This window comes from Melozone crissalis, unplaced genomic scaffold (assembly GCF_028551555.1).
Source record: "Melozone crissalis strain CALT ecotype California unplaced genomic scaffold, PUWL_Pcris_2 ptg000068l_1, whole genome shotgun sequence".
Lineage (NCBI taxonomy): Eukaryota > Metazoa > Chordata > Aves > Passeriformes > Passerellidae > Melozone > Melozone crissalis.
The window spans coordinates 3,907,013-3,924,412 of NW_026535846.1; the positions used below are offsets into that span (position 1 = coordinate 3,907,013).

General features: G+C 57.6%; 2 protein-coding genes across 2 annotated transcripts; both read left to right on the forward strand.

Moving 5' to 3' along the window:
• The first annotated feature begins 2,840 nt into the window (after positions 1-2,840).
• On the forward strand, positions 2,841-11,459 carry ARHGAP36 (Rho GTPase activating protein 36). The gene is made up of 10 exons (XM_054289897.1): positions 2,841-2,955; positions 5,075-5,137; positions 6,904-7,160; positions 7,674-7,869; positions 8,388-8,443; positions 8,601-8,751; positions 9,197-9,345; positions 9,662-9,832; positions 10,282-10,379; positions 11,321-11,459. Exons 1-10 carry the CDS (start codon positions 2,841-2,843, stop codon positions 11,457-11,459), a joined length of 1,395 nt encoding a protein of 464 aa, XP_054145872.1.
• A 3,028-nt stretch (positions 11,460-14,487) lies between these two features.
• On the forward strand, positions 14,488-17,400 carry LOC128945767 (regulator of cell cycle RGCC-like). The gene is made up of 5 exons (XM_054289622.1): positions 14,488-14,556; positions 15,123-15,278; positions 15,747-15,827; positions 16,129-16,191; positions 16,897-17,400. The coding sequence occupies exons 2-5, from the start codon at positions 15,125-15,127 to the stop codon at positions 16,902-16,904; spliced, it is 306 nt and encodes a 101-aa protein (XP_054145597.1). The 5' UTR covers positions 14,488-14,556; positions 15,123-15,124; the 3' UTR covers positions 16,905-17,400.

Genomic DNA, 17,400 nt, shown 5'->3' on the forward strand with positions numbered 1-17,400 from the left:
GGAACAACCTGAGCTGTAGATCCACCCCATGAGGTCTGTGAGCTCCTCAACAGCAGAGCTCTGCAGGGGCCCTGGATGTGGAGCCTGTGCCAGACCCTGCCAGACACTCTGTCACGGGGAAGATGCAGTGGTGGAGCACCAGGAAGATGCACGGAGAGCTGAGGTGGGAATCATCCACTGGCCCTCCCCAGGCAGCCCAGGCAGCACATTCCCAGTTCAGGTTTCACCTGGCAGCACAGCTGATGCTTTGGGGGTGTCCTGGTTGTCCATGGATAGGAGTGGGGAAAGCTGAGGATGGAGGGGATTGAGCAATGAGCAATCCCTGCCAAGGCTCCGTGTCCAGCGTGGGAAGAGCAGCTCCTTCCATCCAGCCCTGCCCTCTCTCCACACGCTGTTTCTGGCTTTCATTTCTTTGGCAGAAAATTCACATTCTCATCCCCTCTCTCCTCCCCTCGGCCGTGGCAGCTCCTTTCCATCCCTTCCCCACTTCTCCTCCCGCCTGTGGGCTGGAAGGGCCCCTGGAGCCTTTGAGGAGATGCTGCTGTGAAAGCCATTGTCCCAAAGGAAGAGCTGGGAGCTCCAGGAGCTGCTGGTGCTGCTGCAAGAGGACACAGACAAGGTAAACGTGGGCCCTTTGTTCCAGCTGGGAAGAGAGGAACTGCAGCTGAGCCTGGGGGAGCAGCCTTGGGAATGGAGGGGGCAGCTGCACTGAGCTTTCCCCATGGGATTTCCTGAAATAAGCACCAGTCCTGTTTTTGAGTTAGTGAGATTCCTGCTCTGGCATCCCCTCCAAAGCAGGATTTTTGTGGGGGTCTGCCTTTGCCCCCACTGTGGGCCAGCATTTCTTTCCTTATGGGGAGCCTGGTGCCTGTCCAGGCTGAGTGAGCTCTCCTGTCCCATGGGATTCACAGGGATCCCTGTCCCCTGCAGGGACACCCACGCTGCTCTTGTGCCTCTGGCTTGGAGGTGCTCGTCCCCATCTCAGCTGTTTCCAGGGACATAAATCCACACCTGGGGTGAGAAGCAGGGCAGGTGTTTGGGGTTAACTCCTGGAGGATGAGTTTTGGCAGTGCCAGTGGTGGTGGCACAGTCACAGGGCTCCTCGAGTGGCGCCTGCGGTTGGGCAGATAAGCAGCAGCTTGTCCTTCTCCTTCCTGCCTTCTCCTTCCTGCCTTCCCTCTGCTGCTCCCTCTCTGGGATTCCTCCTCCTCCTCACCCCATGGCAGCCACATCCCACAGGACTCTGCTCAGGCTGGGGATGTGGCTGTGAGCTCTGCTGGAGTGTGGGGCTTCACCTGCACAAAGGTAACTCCCTACACTGTGTCTCTCTGGGGTATGTCCGTCCATCCATCCATCCTCATCCATCCACCCATGCACAGCAGAGCTGCTCCCGCCTGCTGGGAGCTCCCGGTGCAGCAGAGCACGGAGCTGTCCCTGGCATGTGGAGATGCTCCCATCTCTGACAGCCAAGGAGGTTCCTGCCCCACACGGTCCCAGGGGAGCAGGATGTGAGTTACAAAAATCCCTGCATTGTGCCTCTTTAATTTGACAGAGGGCAGGGATGGTTGGGATATTGGGAAGGAATTCCTTCCTAGGGTGGGCAGGCCCTGGCACAGCTGTGGCTGCCCCTGGATCCCTGGCAGTGCCCAAGGCCAGGTTGGATGGGGCTTGGAGCAGCCTGGGGCAGTGGGAGGTGTCCCTGCCATGGCAGGGGTGGAATGAGATGGTTTTTGAGGTCTCTTCCAATCCAAACCAGTGTGGAATTCTATGATGTAGGTGAATTCCCTTTTCAGTGTCCGCTTACAGGGAACTCTGAATAACTCCTTTATATTTGTTTTCTTCTTTATTTTATGTAACTTTCCAAATTCTAATTTCTAAATTTCTAATTTCTAACCTTTAGAAACTGAAATTTCAAACCTGGCCAGACGGAACCAGTCTCAGGGGCTAGAGAGGGGGCAGAAACTGACACAGGAGCTCTGTCCCCTTCCTGGGGGTCTCACTGCATCCCTTGAGACTTCCAGGCATTTATTTTTCATTCTTGCCTTAAGCCTCTTTGGGGAGGTTCTGTTCAGAGCCCGTACTCTGACCTCGCTCCTCTCCTCTCCCTGGGGCTGCTGTTGCTCTTTGGACCGTGCCGGGTGGTGCTGGGGCGGTGGCACAGGTGGCACCAGGAGGAGGTGGCACCGCTGAAGGCAGCCAGGTCAGTGTGGGCTGAGGAACCAGGTCCCTGTGTGGGCTCTCCCAGAGCCTGCACACAGCAGGGAGGGCTCCCCAAAGCTCTGGGACAGGAGATGGGGTGTCCAGGGTGTGTCCAGGGTCTGTGGTCCAGCATGTGCCTGGGATAAAGGACTTCGGCACCTCTGGTCATGTGCAGTTGTTTGTGATTTAAAAGAGATAAATCATAAAATTTGGGAGAGATCTTTAAGCTTATCTCCTTCCATGCAGAGACCTTTTGCACCAGTGCAGGTTGCTCCAAGCCCTGTCCAACCTGGCCATGGGCGCTTCCAGGGACAGAGCAACCACAGCTCCTCTGGGCACCCTGTGCCAGGGCCTCCCTCACAGGGAACAATTCCTTCCCAATATCAAATCTAAATATCTTCTCCCGATGCCTCCAAGGCCTTTGCTTGGAAGGCTGAAGTGAGATGATGTGGCTGGGGCTCTGCAGCCCCACTGGCTCTTTGGAGAGGTGACAGGGGGACAAATGTCTCCTGCAAAGACTCCCTGGGGTGCTCCCAGCAGTTTCTCTCCTAAAGCAGGTGTCGCTGCCACGCGTTCCTTTCACACAGGTGTGTTTTCCAGAGGACCTTTGACTCGCCCCTGTGCCAGGCCCCAGCCCTGGGATGCAGCCCGTGGCCCTGCAGAGCCTGTCCGAGCTGGAGAGGGCCAGTCTGCAGGAGCTGGCGCTGTTCCAGCTGCAGGAGAGGCTGCCCGTGGGCCACCTCAGTCTGGACAGAGGTACAGGGGACAGGGGGGACAGGAGGGACAGGACAGGAGGGGAGAGGACAGGGGGGAAGAGGAAGGACAGGAGGGGAGAGGACAGGGGGGACAGGAGGGACAGGGGGGGAGAGGAGGGACAGGAGGCTCCTGCCAAAGGGGGCTGAGGCTGAGCCATTCATGCTGCACATCCCCACACCACAGCCCGGGGTGATGGTTATGGGGAGACATTTGTGACATATTTTGGTCCATTCTATTTCTCATTCCTGCTTTGTTCTGAGCCCTGAAGGCCTGATCAGCCTGTGGAGGGGTTTGTGTGTCCGCAGCAGTGTGAGAACATGACCCTCCAACCCTCAAACTAAAACCAGATGTGACAACTTGGCGAGGTCTCCACGGGGATTGTCTGAGTGCCCTTGGGGTGGGATGGGATTTGCTGTTTGGATCCATGGCCAGCACTAAGTCCTGATGCTGGAAAGGGGCTTATGGGAGAGTGGATAATGCACTGGCACATAAAAGGGTGGATAAATTTAGGAGCTCCACAGGAACTGAGCACAGAGGCCCTGTCAGGGTTCCCAGGGTCGCCTGTGTCCCCCACCAGCAAACCCAGAGAGTTGTGGTTCCCAAATCAGAGACTCCTCAAATCCACTTCTTGCCTACTCAATGTGCCTCCTGTGCCATATTTTGGCATCCCAGCAGGGCAGGGGATGGCACCAGCTCACCAGGGCTGGGGTGCAGAGAGAGCCTGCGGGTCTCCAGCCCCCCTTCCACCCCTGGCACCCCAGGGCAGGATGGAGGCCCCAGGTCTCAGGATTCTCTCCCAGGATGGGGCATCTCCCAGTGCCCAGCCTCACACTGAGCACCAACTGCTCGAGGGGGCACCCAAGTCTGGCTTCCCACCTTAATATCCCAAAGGTTTCATGCCATTAAATGGCATCATGGAGAGGCCAGCACAGCTCCCCTCTCTTTCCAGAACTCCCAGTTGCTCCAGGGCTGCAGCCCTGGAGGACTTTGACCGCAAACATCCTGATTCCTTTTCTATTTTGTTTTATTTTGGACCGTTGTGATCCAGCTTGAAGTGACACCCTGCAGCAGCAGCTCCTCTAGGGACCAGTGCAGTGCCAAAAAAAGCCCCAAACCCCAGTATTTCCTTCCTGGTTGGTCAGTGTGCTGCTGGATAATTTATGCTGGCTTCTACACTCATGTTCCTCATTCCAGCTGTCAGAGGTTTCCTCTAAGTCTTACAAAATAACCCAAACAAGTAGATATAAGCTGTTCCTAGGAAGAGAATTCTTCAGGAATGAAGAGTACAAGCCAGAATAGGGTGATGTGACCTGGAAGGATTTAGGGTGGGCAGTGAGTGAATTCTCAGTTCACTGCTGCTGGATGTGTCAGGTGGGATTCCTACACAGCAGGATGGGATTTCTGATGGTGTTTTGTACAACTTTTTATGTCTGTGCTCTAAAACATTCCCAAAAGCCTTTCTGGGTCTCATTGCTCGTGTAGAGCCATGGGGTCCCTCCACCCCTTCACCCACAGAGGATGGTGCCCATCTCTGGGAATGTTCTCCAAGCAGGGATGTCCATCTCCAGGGCTGTTCCAAAGGCAGGGATGTCCATCTCCAGGGCTGTTCTCCAAGCAGTGATGTCCATCTCCAGAGCTGGTCCCTGGCAGGGATGTCCATCTCCAGGGCTGGTCCCTGGCAGGGATGTCCATCTCCAGAGCTGTTCCCTGGCAGGGATGTCCATCTCCAGGGCTGTTCTCCAAGCAGTGATGTCCATCTCCAGAGCTGGTCCCTGGCAGGGATGTCCATCTCCAGGGCTGGTCCCTGGCAGGGATGTCCATCTCCAGAGCTGGTCCCTGGCAGTGATGTCCATCTCCAGGGCTGTTCCCTGGCAGTGATGTCCATCTCCAGGGCTGGTCCCTGGCAGTGATGTCCATCTCCAGGGCTGGTCCCTGGCAGGGATGTCCATCTCCAGAGCTGGTCCCTGGCAGCTGCTGCCCACCGTGTGTCCCAGGGCACTCCTGGATCCCCTCAGGGCTGTCCCGCAGTGTCCCCTGGCTGGAGGCTGCAGAGGGACAGGGAGCCCATGCTGAGCCAGCCCCAAGATGCTGGTGCTGAACCTTCCCCTTTTCCTTGCAGATGGCTCCAAAGGCATGAAATCCATCCGGCAGAAGCTGGAGAGCTTCTCCAAGGAGAAGAAAGGTGAGCAGCCTCACGTGTACCTGGCCTTTGGTCCCTGCTCTCAGGGGGAATGGGTGGTTTTTGGTGGGGTGGGAGGTGCCCAAATCCAGGAGGATGCTTCATCACCGTTGTTCTGCTGTTCTTGGAATGGCACGAGCTTGCTGGAGCCTGGAAGGACGGAAAGGTGTGTGGGATGTGTGCAATGTGAAATGCATTCTCAAGGTGAACACCCACAAATGAGTCTATCTGCCCATTTTGCCCCACTCTTGTCACCTCCAGTTCTATCTCAGCATCCCCTGAAGGACCTCAGTGACAACCCTGGGGTACACAGAATCCTAGAGCAGAGCCAGGTGGGAATGAGCTTCCCCACACCAGCACAAAACCATTCAAGGGTTTAAAACTACTGAAATTAATGCCTCATATTTTACCTAGTACAATGCTTAAACACATCAATCATTGTACAACATGCTGGTAGCAACTTAGCAGCTGTTTGATCTCTGTCTGTGGTAAAAGCATTGTATAGTTTCAATCCTAAAAGTTCCCAGAGAGGAAGTGATAACATAGAAACTTCATCCACAGCTGGAAACCGCTTCTGAATACTGAATACTGAATACTTCTGAATAATAGCAAGTCCTTTAACTCAGATTTTGAAATGTTGCAGGAATTAGATTTGACCAGATCTTTAAGGTTTTATAAATATCTCTAGGCAAATTATCTCTAGGCAAATTGGACATCTTGTGTCCTAACACGTTCCCTGAGGCTTACCTGATGTTGAGCAACAGGCAAGTCCTTGCTGGATCTCTGTCCTGACTGAGCCAGCCACGAGGGCAGAAATCCAACTTCTCTCTTCTTGCAAGAGTCATGATCCCAGGATTCATGCTTGTCTCAGCAACACTTCACAAAAGTGACCTCGGGGCTTTCTGGCAGGTCAGACAGTTTAGTTGAGTTATCTGCTCCTCACGCTGGGCACCAGTTTGTTGGACAATACTCTCTTCTTGATCTTGAGATGGGGCAGCTGAGAGGCGTTTTAAAAACTTTTATTCCATTTTCCATCTCATGAGAAGGGTGAGACAGCACAGATGTTATCATTCATGCCATTACAATCAGAAACCAATTATTTCCTAATTACAATACACTATGAGTGTTTCTTGGCCTATCAGCTTTTTGCCACACCATGCTGTAGATGCCTTAAAGCCAATAATCTAAAACTAGCCCTCGTGGGTCCTAATGCATTTTTCCTATTTTTATTTCTCTAAAGAATCTAGTCTTATCTGTAAGGTTATCTTTTGAAACTTTTTTCTAGCTCAATTTTTCTCTCAACAATATCTGTCTTATTCTATGACATTTCTGAGTCAGCATTTCTTGTCTCAAAGTTTGCATACAGATGCACACTGTGTGGGCCTTCTGTTAGGCCCTGAGAACCCTCTACAAATCCATTTCTCACATTTAGAATTTGGAAAGGATCTTTTGGTGATTTATGAAGTCGTTGCTCCATGGGTGCCATGGCATCTTCATGGGGCTGTAGCCAGTCAAAGGAAGGAAACTCCAGGAAAAACTGGGACGGGCTCCAAGGAGCCCAGTGCTGGAGAGCAGGCCCCCGTGTCTCCTCCCCGTGCCCCCAGCCCCCCGTTTCCCATGGGGTGCCCTCCCCCTCGGCTCTGTGGCACCCAGGGTCCCCGCACGCCTTTCCTGCTCCCTGGGACTGCTCCAGGCGCTCCTGGGGGCGGGACGCGGGGTTCATCCTGCAGCTCCCTCAGTGCCGTTCCCTCCGTGCCGCGTTCCCGCAGAGTGCTCTCCCCACACCTTCGGCGTGCCGCTCGCCCAGGTCATCGCCAACGACCGCGCCTGCCGGCAGCTGCAGGAGGCCGTGGGCCGGAGCCGCCGCCTCTGCCTGGAGGTGGAGGCCACGGTCACCAGGTTCCGGGCCCAGAGGCACAGGAGGCTGGCAGTGGGCACCAGCTGCATCCGGGCACCCGACGGGGGCTGCCCAGAGGAGCCGCTTTCCCCGGTGCCGGTGGACAAGGGCTCCTGGAGCCAGCGGAGGGTATGGTCCCCAACATGGGCTGTGGTGGTGCTGTGGGATGGGGGCATCCGAATTTGGCAATAAATTGGATTTTCCAGGATTTTTTCTCACTGACTGAGTGGGTTGTGACCCAGGCTGGGCCGGTCCCAGTCTGTCCCCAGGGAAATGGTGATGTCCCCAGCCCCCTCAGAGATGGACTGAGAAGAGTGGGAGGACCCTCACTAGCAAAGCTCTTATGGAGATGAGGTTACCAGGGGGACATCTAAGGGTCCAGAGGGCAGGGATGGATGGGATATTGGGAATTAAGAATTGTTCCCTGGCAAGGTGGGCAGGCCCTGGCACAGGGTGCCCAGAGCAGCTGGGGCTGCCCGGCAGTGTCCAAGATCAGGGTGGACACTGGGGCTTGGAGCAGCCTGGGACAGTGGGAGGTGTCCCTGCCATGGCAGGGGTGGCACTGGATGCTGCCCTTTCCCAGAAACCCGTGAGGTCACGGCAGTGATGGGTCTGTGGGGTCATTCCTCTGCTCCATCCCAGGGGGCCATGTCCGTGGATTCCATCACAGACCTGAGTGACAACGCCTCCGAGCTGCTGGAGGCCCTGCAGCTCTCACACCCCCATGAGCTGGACCCTCGCAGGAGCCGCGGCAAGAAGAAGCAGCTGAGCCTGAACCCCATCACCTGGCAGGTGCCACGGATTGTGGACAGGTGCTGCACCCACCTTGAGACGCACGGTAAGGGCTGGAGAAACTCCCTGAGTGTGGCCTCCAGGACATCCTGGCTGACCACCCCCAAGGTGGGAGGGAGGCCAGGTTTGATGGGCACCGTGGTTGGACTCGATGGTCTTGGAGGTCTTTCCCAACCTGAATGCTTCTGTGAGTCCTGGGGCAGGGCATCTTCCAAAAAGCCTCCTTTTGGAAGAGAGGAGAGTCCTCTGGGTTGGATGCAGCACCAGAGGGGGATGTCACTGAGGAGAGAATGTCACTGTGTGTGTCAGTGACCATCTCCGGGTGCCTCAACCTCTGATGCACATCCAGCCCTTGCTCACAGTGACTGTAGGGATGGGATCTCCTCCTTTCCCACAGGCATCCCAAGGAAATCTCATGGCTCCACAGCCTTTCCTTTTCCTCACTGCCTGGAGAAGGGAAAGCCGTGCAAGAGAAGCCCTGCCACGATGCTGAGGTGCTCCCAGGAGCAGCCTGGGTGGCAGGGAGCAGTGGGAATGCACAGCACTAACCTCTCTGTCCCCCAGGGCTCCAAACTGTTGGCATCTTCCGTGTTGGAAGCTCCAAGAAAAGAGTCCAGCAGGTAAAGGGAGGCATTCACTGCATCCTCTGGCTGTGCCTTGTCGGGGATAGAGGCTCGTGTGGATGGGGATGGATAGAGCTGACATTGGTGTGGAGAGGTCTGAAACAGACTGGAACTGACTGTGGTTTTCATCCTTCCCATTTCTTCCATCTCCAAGCTGAGGGAAGAGTTTGACCGAGGGCTGGATGTTTTCTTGGATGAGCATCAAAGTGTTCATGATGTGGCTGCCCTGCTCAAAGAGTTTCTCCGGGATATGCCTGATTCCCTGATTCCCAGAGAGCTCTATGGAGCCTTCCTCAGCACAGCCAGTGAGTACCTGTGGAGCAGAGCCTGCACAGCCACAGGAGGATTTGTGTTGGGGGCACCTCTCACTTGGGCAGGTTGCTCCAAGTCCTGTCCAGCCTGGCTTTGGACACTGCCAGGATTGGATCCTTCCTCACCACCCTTCTTTTCCAAAGCTTCTGGGATGGGTGTTGTGCTCCCATTACACAGTTACTGTAATCAGTGGATTTGGTGGGAGTTTTGTCTGATTTCTTTTGAATTGGACTATAAAAATCCCTCTGCTCCGTGACAGTCTTTGGCTGTGTGGCTGTGCAATATCCAACAACACCACAGCTCTGGCTGGGTTCTCCATCCCATGGGAGGAAGGGTGGGACAGCAGCCTGGCTCCCACCAGAGCTCATTCCCAAGCACGTGGAGGAGGGCTGGGAGTGCCTGGTGGGCTGGGCCCCTCACTGACACTGCTCTCCCCAGGCCTGGAGGGGCAGGCCCAGCTGGACACGCTGCAGCTGCTGCTGTTCCTGCTGCCCCCGTGCCACAGTGACACCCTGCTGCGCCTGCTGCGCTTCCTGGCCCGGGTGGCGCGGCACGCCGAGAGCTCCTGGGACCCCGAGGGCCGCCAGGTGAGGCTGCTGCTCCCGAGGGCTGCCCTGGACGGGGCTGGGGCTGCTGCAAGCCTGGGGGAGAAAACAAATCCCTCACGGAACCCCGGGAGCATTGTGGTTGGAAAAGGTGGGGATGGGATCAGTGTGTGCTCCAGCACCTCGAGCCCTTTGTGCTGGCGCTGCCACCAGCTCAGAGAGGACCAAACTGGACCCAGACCAAGCCCTCACCCTCATCTCGCCCTTGTGTTCCTGCCCTGGGGTGGGTGAGGACATCCTGGGACATCCCATGCCACTCCATCCACAGTCCACAGGTTCCTTTGGTGCTTCCTTATAGATCCCTGGGAACAAAATGACAGTGTCAAACCTGGCTACAGTCTTTGGTCCCAACATCCTGCAGAAGGAGAAGCCTGGAGAGAAAGATGCTGGTGCCCTGAACTTTGAGGACAGTGCTGCCATAATCCTGGTGCTCCAGAGGCTGATTGAGCACCACCACTCCCTGTTCAAGGTACGTGGGGCTCCTCAGGGCAGCCCCTCCAGCACCTCCTTCCCTCTGAACTCTTGCAAGAGCAGCAGGGGAAGGATTTTGTCCCTGTCAGAGATGCACACCTTGGTCTGTGCCCATCCTCTGGGAAGGCTCTGGCTCCATTCTCTCTCCACCCTCCTGCAGGACACTCACAGGCAGCAGTAAGAGTCCCCTCAGGTCTATTGGAGTGTGACATTTCAGATCCCCAAAAAGCCTTATAGCAATTTTTGTGGTCTGCAGGGAGCCAAAGGCCTGGGGATAAGTGGAGGGAAAGCAGGGGCTGAGATCCTGCAGCCCCTGGGAGGTGTGTGGGGTGTGACACCAACGTGCTGGCTCTGTGACCACGTCCTGGGCTCCTTCCTTGGCTGCCTCTGCTCAGCCTCCTGCCCAGAGTGGCCCCACGAGTGAGCGGTGTGGCCGTGTGTCCCCAGGTGTCCCCAGAGATGCAGTGTGACGTGCTGAGGAGGCTGTTCCAGACAGACCCCGATGTCATCGAGTACCTGCTGCGCAGGAAGTTCCCTGACGTGCCGTAAGTGCCCGAGGGCTCCTCAGGCACAGGGACAAGTGACAGCACACCCTGCTCATCTTCCTCCAGGCTGCTCCTTCCTACAGCGCCCTGGTCACAGCTCCTCATCTAAAGCCCTTCACGCTCCATCCTTCCCATCCCTCGGAGCTCCCTGCTCTCCCTGTTTGCTCCCCAGCCTGTGCCAGCTCTCTCCTGCTCTCTCCAGAGCTCTCTCTGTGGTATCCACACAGCTCCTGTCCAGCCCCTGCCCTGCTCCTGCCTCTCAGTGTCACACACTGATTCCTGCTCCACCACCAGCCTTCTCCAAACCTCCTCCATCCTTGGTGTCTGTGTTTCACTGCAGTCTCTGCCTGCCCCGGGTGTCTGTGTGGGGCCACCAGCTCTGTCCATGCATCCACATTTTGGGTGCAAGATGGAACATTCCCACTGAGGCTCAGAACTGGAGCTTGTGCCCTTCCCTAAGGTTAAAGGTGGTGGCTGAAAGGACCTCACGTCCCATGAGCTGGGTCTACCATGGCACATAATGCAGGAGGGGGTTTGCTCCCTGGGGTTGGAAGTAGGGAATAGTTGAAAACAGGGGATCCTGAGGAGCAGGGGATGCTCAAGAGCCTTCAGTAGAGCTGGTGACTCCTCAGAAACATGAATTGTCCTGTGGGAAGGGTTTTCCTGGACCACAGGTCACTTCCACACCAGTTTGGATGGGGCTTGGAGCAACCTCATCTAGGGGAAGGTATCTGTGCCCATGGACTAGATGCTCTTCAAAGTTCCTTCCAACCCAAACCTGGGATTCTGCAATCCATGCTACAGCTTCTTGTTTGTGTTCACATTCCTCTTGGGACTGTCTGGAGATGGCAGTCTTTGGGATCACTGCTTGAGCCCATTTGAGAGTGCAGTGGGCAGTAGAAGCATTTGCTACAGCATCTCTCTCCTTTTTGCTTCCTTAGGAGCCCAGAGCGTGAGGATCCCGGGGAGGAGCTGGCTCTGTCCACACCGCCTGGCTGGACACACAGCCTGGAGCGTGGCTCGGTCTGCTCGGAGCTCTACAGCAGCGTCTCCTTCCTAAACCTGCATGTTGGCATCTAGCCCTGCCCAGGCTCTCTGGACACAACCAGGCAGCTTTTCCCACAAACCCCAGCCCTTCCTCACTGTGGGGGCAGCCCCTGTGCCTGTGCCTGGGGGGCAGAGCTGTACTCGGGGGTCACCTGCCAGGCTGGCACCTCCCTGCGGGTCCAACCACTGCCACCCCCTCCTCACAGCACCTCGGGAATGGAGTGCCATCCCTACACCTGCAGGGAGGACAGGCTGAGGGAGCTGGCACTGCTCAGCCTGGAGAAGAGATGGCTCAGAGTGACCTTATCCATGTATCCAAATGCTTTTGTAACGGCCTGGAGGGACAGGACACGGGGAATGGCTTCCCACTGCCAAACAGAGAAATTGGGATATTCATGGGATATTCAGAGAAGTTCTTCCCCGTGAGGGCGGTGAGGCTCTGGCACAGGCAGGGACACCTTCCCCTGCACCAGGCTGCTCCAAGCCCCATCCTGCCTGGCCTTCTGGCCTTGAACTTTCCCAGGGATGGGGCAGCCACAGCAGGGCACTTCTGGGGACAAAACAGTACTTCTGCAAACAGTATTCCATATTCCACCACAGCCTGCACCCCGTCCTAGTCTGAAGGCACCCAGACCTTCTCAGGTGCCCTGCTCAGGCTGGGCTCTTATTTTGCAAAGGTCCCTTCCCTGCAGATCTGAACAGTTGGGATGGGTGGGGAAGCATTTCCCGGAGGAGCCTGTGCTGTGAGATAGCTGGTGAGACCCCCTGGGAGCTGATAAGCTCCAGAGAGCAGCAGAGCTGTTGTGTCTGGAGGAGCAGATAAATTTGGGACACCATGAGGCTGTGGAAGGTTCCAGAGGCCATGGGAACACTCGAATGTCAGCTGTGAAACCAACATTGTGTCCAGCCACTGCTCTGGGTGGGATTGTACCTGCTGCAAGAGCAGCCCCCAGCCTTTCAAATTCCTTCCTAGGGTAAAACACTGGCACAGGTTGTCCAGAGCAGCTGTGGCTGCCCCCTGGATCCCTGGAAGTGTCCAAGGCCAGGTTGGATGTGGCTTGGGGCAGCCTGGGACAGTGAAAGGTGTCCTTGCCCATGGCAGGGGGTGGAGCGGGATGGACTTTAAGGTCCTTTCCCACCCAAGCCATTCTGTGATTCCAGGATTCTAGGATGGACGAGGGATGCTGACACAGGAGGCAGCTCTTTGCAGGAAAAGCCCTGCTGGATTTCACTATCCCAGCACCATAACGGGGGCAGGGGGCCACGGGGAGCTCCCTGGGAAGCACCAGCTTTCTCTGGCTGCTGCAGAGCCATCCAAGTGGCCGTGGGGTGTTCATCCCTGGCAGCGCTGATGCGATATTGCTGCAAACTCCGCTTGAGGGCAGCCCGGCACCGGCCTGGCCCGGCCCCCGTGCGGCTGCACCGAGACTCTGCTGGAGCTGCTCCGTTCCGGCCGCACGAAATGAAATAAATCCCCTCCCCACCCAGCTGCACATCTCACCATGGAGCCTTGGCGTTGCTCTGGGCCCGCTCTGCAGGGGCTGGCTGGCTTTTGCTCCGGGTTCTGCTCTCAGGGGCTCCTTGCCCCTGCAGGCCTTGGGGGTCACCTCAGGAATGACAGGGAAGGTTCTGCCTTGATCCTTCCTGATCCCCAGTGCTGGCACAGGGGGGGCTGCTGCTGTTGGGGGTCTCTTCTTGAGGGGGGTGGTTGCTTTTGGGGCAGTGGTGAATGTTTGGGGGAGTCTGCTTGTGGAAGGTGGTGGTGGCTCTCAGGAGCTGGTCACTGTCTGGGGGGGTCATTCCTGTTTAGGCAGCAGTTGCTGTTTTTGGGGGCAGTTGCTGTTGTTGGGGAAGTTCTGGCTGGTTTTTAGTTCCAGCCCCACCAAAGCCCCCTTGAGCCCCTCAGACCAGCGGGGCAGAGCCAGGCCTAGGGCTTGTATGAGGGTACAGCAGGGAGAATCTGCAGGAGTGGGATGGGCTACTGGGATCCATGGGTGGCTTTAGAGTCAACAGCAAGGACAGCAGACCCTGAGCTCCTCTTTTTTAAACCCCCCGTGTCTCCCTCACGCTGCTGACCAGGATCCATGGCAGGGCCCAGACACAGAGCTCTGGGCTTGACAGCTCTCTGGGAAAGCTGTGGGAGAGAACTGTGGAACCGCTGAGGCTGGAAAAGCCCTGCAAGAGCACCAAGTCCAGATATCCCCCAGCACTGCCAAGGCCACACAACCCGTGTCCCCAAGTGCCACATCCACACGGCTTTGAAATCCCTCCAGGGACGGGCACTCCACCACTGCTCTGGGCAGCTGTGCCAGGCCAGACAGCCCTGTCCATGAAGGAATTTTCCCCTGATATCCAACCTAACCTTTCCCCAGCACAGCTTGAGGCCGTCTGTCCCTTGTTCCCCGTGAGCTGAGTCCCAGTCCCGTGTTCCACCTCCTGTCCGGGCTTTGAGGGAGCGAGATCGGGCGGGGGCGTTCGGGGGTGTCTTTTAGGGGGTGCTTGTTCAGGGGTGTTTGAGGGCGTTCGGGGGTGTTTGTTTGGAGGTGTTTGGGGTGTTTGTTCGGGGGTGTTTGTTCGGGGATATTTGTTCAGGGGCATTTAGGGGTGTTTGTTCGAGGGTGTTTGGGGTGTTTGTTCGGGGGTGTTTGATCGGGGGTGTTTGGAGGTGTTTGTTCGGGGGTGTTTGGGGGCGTTCAGGGGTGTTTGTTCGGGGGTGTTTGATCGGGGGTGTTTGGAGGTGTTTGTTCGGGGGTGTTTGGGGGCGTTCGGGGGTGTTTGATCGGGGATGTTTGATCAGGGGTGTTTGGAGGTGTTTGATCGGGGGTGTTTGTTTGGAGGTGTTTGATCGGGGGTGTTTGATCGGGGGTGTTTGGAGGTGTGTGATCGGGGGTTTTGGAGGTGTTTGTTCGGGGGTGTTTGGGGGCGTTCGGGGGTGTTTGTTCGGAGGTGTATATCGGGGATGTTTGAGGTGTTTGGGGGGATGACCCCGGGACTCCCCCGGTACCGCGCTGCCGTTTGGGGGCGGAGCCTCCCGGAGCCCCCGCCCAGCCCCGGTGCGGGGCCAAAAGCGGCGGGAGCGGAGCGGAGTCGCTGCTGCCGCGGGACCGGAGCGCAGGGAGCCGAGCAGCCGGTGAGTGCCGAACCCAACCGGGAATGCCGCCCCCTCGGAACCCGCCAGGGGCTCCGCTCCTGGGTCCCCCCGCAGCCTCCGGGCACCCCCGGGAGCGGGATGGAGCCGGGGGTCCCGGCCGGTGATTGTGCCCTCCTCCCCTCCGTGTGCCGCAGCCTGGCCGGAGCAGCTGGGGCTGCCCCTGGATCCCTGGCAGTGCCCAGGGCCAGGCTGGACACTGGGACTTGGGGCACCCTGGGACAGTGGAAGGTGTCCCTGCCATGGCAGGGCTGGGATGGGATGGGATGGGATGGGCTTTGTGCTCCCTTCCTGCTCAAGCCCTTCTGGGATTCTATCGAGCCTGAGTAGCCCCAGCTCTTACAGGGCTCGCTGCAGCCCAGCTGTGGGATGAGCTGGGGGAAGGCTGAGCTGTCCGAGGAGCCGGGTGCGCTCGGAGCAGCGCTGGCACTGCCTGCACAGCCGGCACCTGGAGCCTGGCTCTGCCCCATCCCCAGCCTGGGCTGCTCCCGAGAGGCTCTGGCCCTGCCTGCCAGGTGGGTACCCCAACACCCCCATGTTGCCCCCAGCGATGGCTGAGGAGCTCAGTGAGCTGCTGAGGGAGTTCGACGAAGTAATGGAGGACTTTGACCGGGGCCCTGCGAGTCAGTACCAGCAGCACCTGGAGGAGCTGAAGAGGAAAGCGGGACAGAGCGTGTATGACAGTGGCATTGATGAGCTGGAGAGTGAGTCTGGGCTGGGGTGAGGAGCCCTGGGGAGGATGGTGTCTGCCGGGGTGGGAGCTCTGTGGTTTCTCCATGGAGCACATCTTCCTGCTGATGCTGCCTGACTCAGCCCTGGTGGGCTGGATGAGCAATGGGGGGATGACCATGGATACTGGCCCAGGACCTGCCAACATCTGCCAGGGCTCCTGGTGCCAGGCAGGCTGCTGCAGGATCCCGAGGAGCTGGGGATAACCCAGTTCTCTGTAATAACCCTCTCCTTGTAACTGTGCCCAGACAACCTCTGGTGCTCTTTGACCCGAGAAAGAAACTCAGTTCCATTTTTCCAAGCATTCCTAGAAGCAGGGGAGGAGCAGATGGGGTCTCCAAGAGTATGCCACCCTGTGCCATGGGCATGATCGGGTCGTGTTCCTGCAAAATGTTCATCAGGTGCCTGTGCCCAGGCCAGGGACTGATGCTCTGTCTCTGCAGGTGCCAGCACATCCCCAGGAAGCAGCCTCAACTCCAGTGAGGAGCACCTCAACAGCCCAGCTGACACGTATCCCACCAAAGGTGAGCCTGGCCCCACCCAAAGGGGTTTGCAGGGCTTCCTTCTCTGTGCTCAGCTGGGCTTGGCAATGACTCTCAGCCCTGGATAGGGGGGTGCCAAGGGGGCCCTGCAGAGTGGGAATGAGCCCTTGTGTCCTGGCAGGAGCCTGGAAGGGGCAGGAGTTGGGTTGGGATTTTCCCAGTTGAGGCTGGACTGGCTGGGACAAACAGCTGGAGCAGCTGTGCTAGGAACAAGGGGTTGGGGTCTCTCCTCTCCCCAGTGAGAGGGGGAATGGGGAGACCTGACCGTGTTTTTCCCCACTAGCAAAGCTTGGAGACACGCAGGAGCTGGAGGAGTTCATCGCAGACCTGGATAAAGCCTTGGAAGGTACGTGCCCAGCCTTGGTCCCAGCACTTCCCATGGGATGGATGGGACACCTGGGCTGGGGCTCCTGTTGGTGGTTTTGGGAAGATGCACAGAGACCTGTGCTCCTCTGCCTGCAGCCTCCCGCCAGCTGCTGCTCAGAGGCTGCTCTTTACCTGGTGGGGAAGGTGAGCAGGAGGAAAGAAGGGATCTTCCCTTGTGGTGTATCCTAACCTACCCCATCAGGAGGGAGGAGAGGGGGTCGGTGTGGTGGCAGGGAGCCTGTTGGTGATGCTCTCCTCCTCCAGATGCTTCCCTCCTGGTAAGAGCCTGGGGGTGTCCCTGTGGAAGGGGGTGATGCTGTGCTGGGCATCTCTGGCCTCTCTGGAGAGTTTGGCTGCTGTACTGAGCAGCTCTGGAGAGTTTGGCTGCTCCCCAATGGCTGCTGTGCTGGGGAAACCGAGGCAGAGGCCACTTCCTCCCACAGTGTGACAGGCTGGAGGCAGAGAGAGCCTGGTTAAAAAACTTTTCCTCCCACACAGACTGAGTAAGGCACAGTTCTGCTCTCTGTTCCCATCCCTGGTGTGCAAAATGAGGTGGCTGCTGGGAAGTGTTCCTTTGCAGGCCCCAGCCATGCTGGCAGGGAGGGAGGGGACCAGAGCCGACCCCCTGCCCCAGATTTCTGCTCTAACCCTGCAGACTGTCACCATGTTCTGTGTCATCCTGCAGAGATGTGAGCTGTGCTGTGGAGTCTGGAGAGGAGCAGCCCCAGCCCTGAGTCTCCCTGATGCTGCCTCTGCCCCCCTGGCTGGGGTGGGGATGGCTCTGGGGACAGGGACGGGCTGTGGGGACGGATCCGGCCGCGGGACGATGGTGACAAGGCCCTGCCAGCGCCAGCAGGGGACAGCCCTGGGTGGGACCTGGCCCTGCCCTGCACGGGGTCTGGTGGCTCCAAGGGCTCTGGGGGGGAGCTGGGCTGCTGCTGAAACCCCCAGAGGAATTTTGGGGAAGATCAGCTTGCAGGACATCAGCGTGACATCAGTGTCCCCTCCAGGTTGGGATGCCTGGTTCCTTGGTGGCATCTGTCACTGCTGACCTTTGCTTTGCATGGGGAGCCCCAAACTGGACTCCTCTCTGCCCCCCCAAGTGCCTTTTTCCCAGCTGATGCTGTAAATACTGTAAAAATATGTTTTGTGCTGTACAAATGGTTCTGTGAACAGGATTTTAAACCTC

Bases quoted from the DNA above. Each gene is read 5' to 3' on its own strand.
- LOC128945767 (XM_054289622.1), top strand. From the start codon at position 15,125: ATGGCTGAGGAGCTCAGTGAGCTGCTGAGGGAGTTCGACGAAGTAATG. The intron at 15,279-15,746 runs GTGAGTCTGGGC...CTGTCTCTGCAG, and splicing joins TGGCATTGATGAGCTGGAGA to GTGCCAGCACATCCCCAGGA. The intron at 15,828-16,128 runs GTGAGCCTGGCC...TTTCCCCACTAG, and splicing joins TGACACGTATCCCACCAAAG to CAAAGCTTGGAGACACGCAG.
- ARHGAP36 (XM_054289897.1), top strand. From the start codon at position 2,841: ATGCAGCCCGTGGCCCTGCAGAGCCTGTCCGAGCTGGAGAGGGCCAGT. The intron at 8,752-9,196 runs GTGAGTACCTGT...TGCTCTCCCCAG, and splicing joins AGCCTTCCTCAGCACAGCCA to GCCTGGAGGGGCAGGCCCAG. The intron at 9,833-10,281 runs GTACGTGGGGCT...GTGTGTCCCCAG, and splicing joins ACCACCACTCCCTGTTCAAG to GTGTCCCCAGAGATGCAGTG.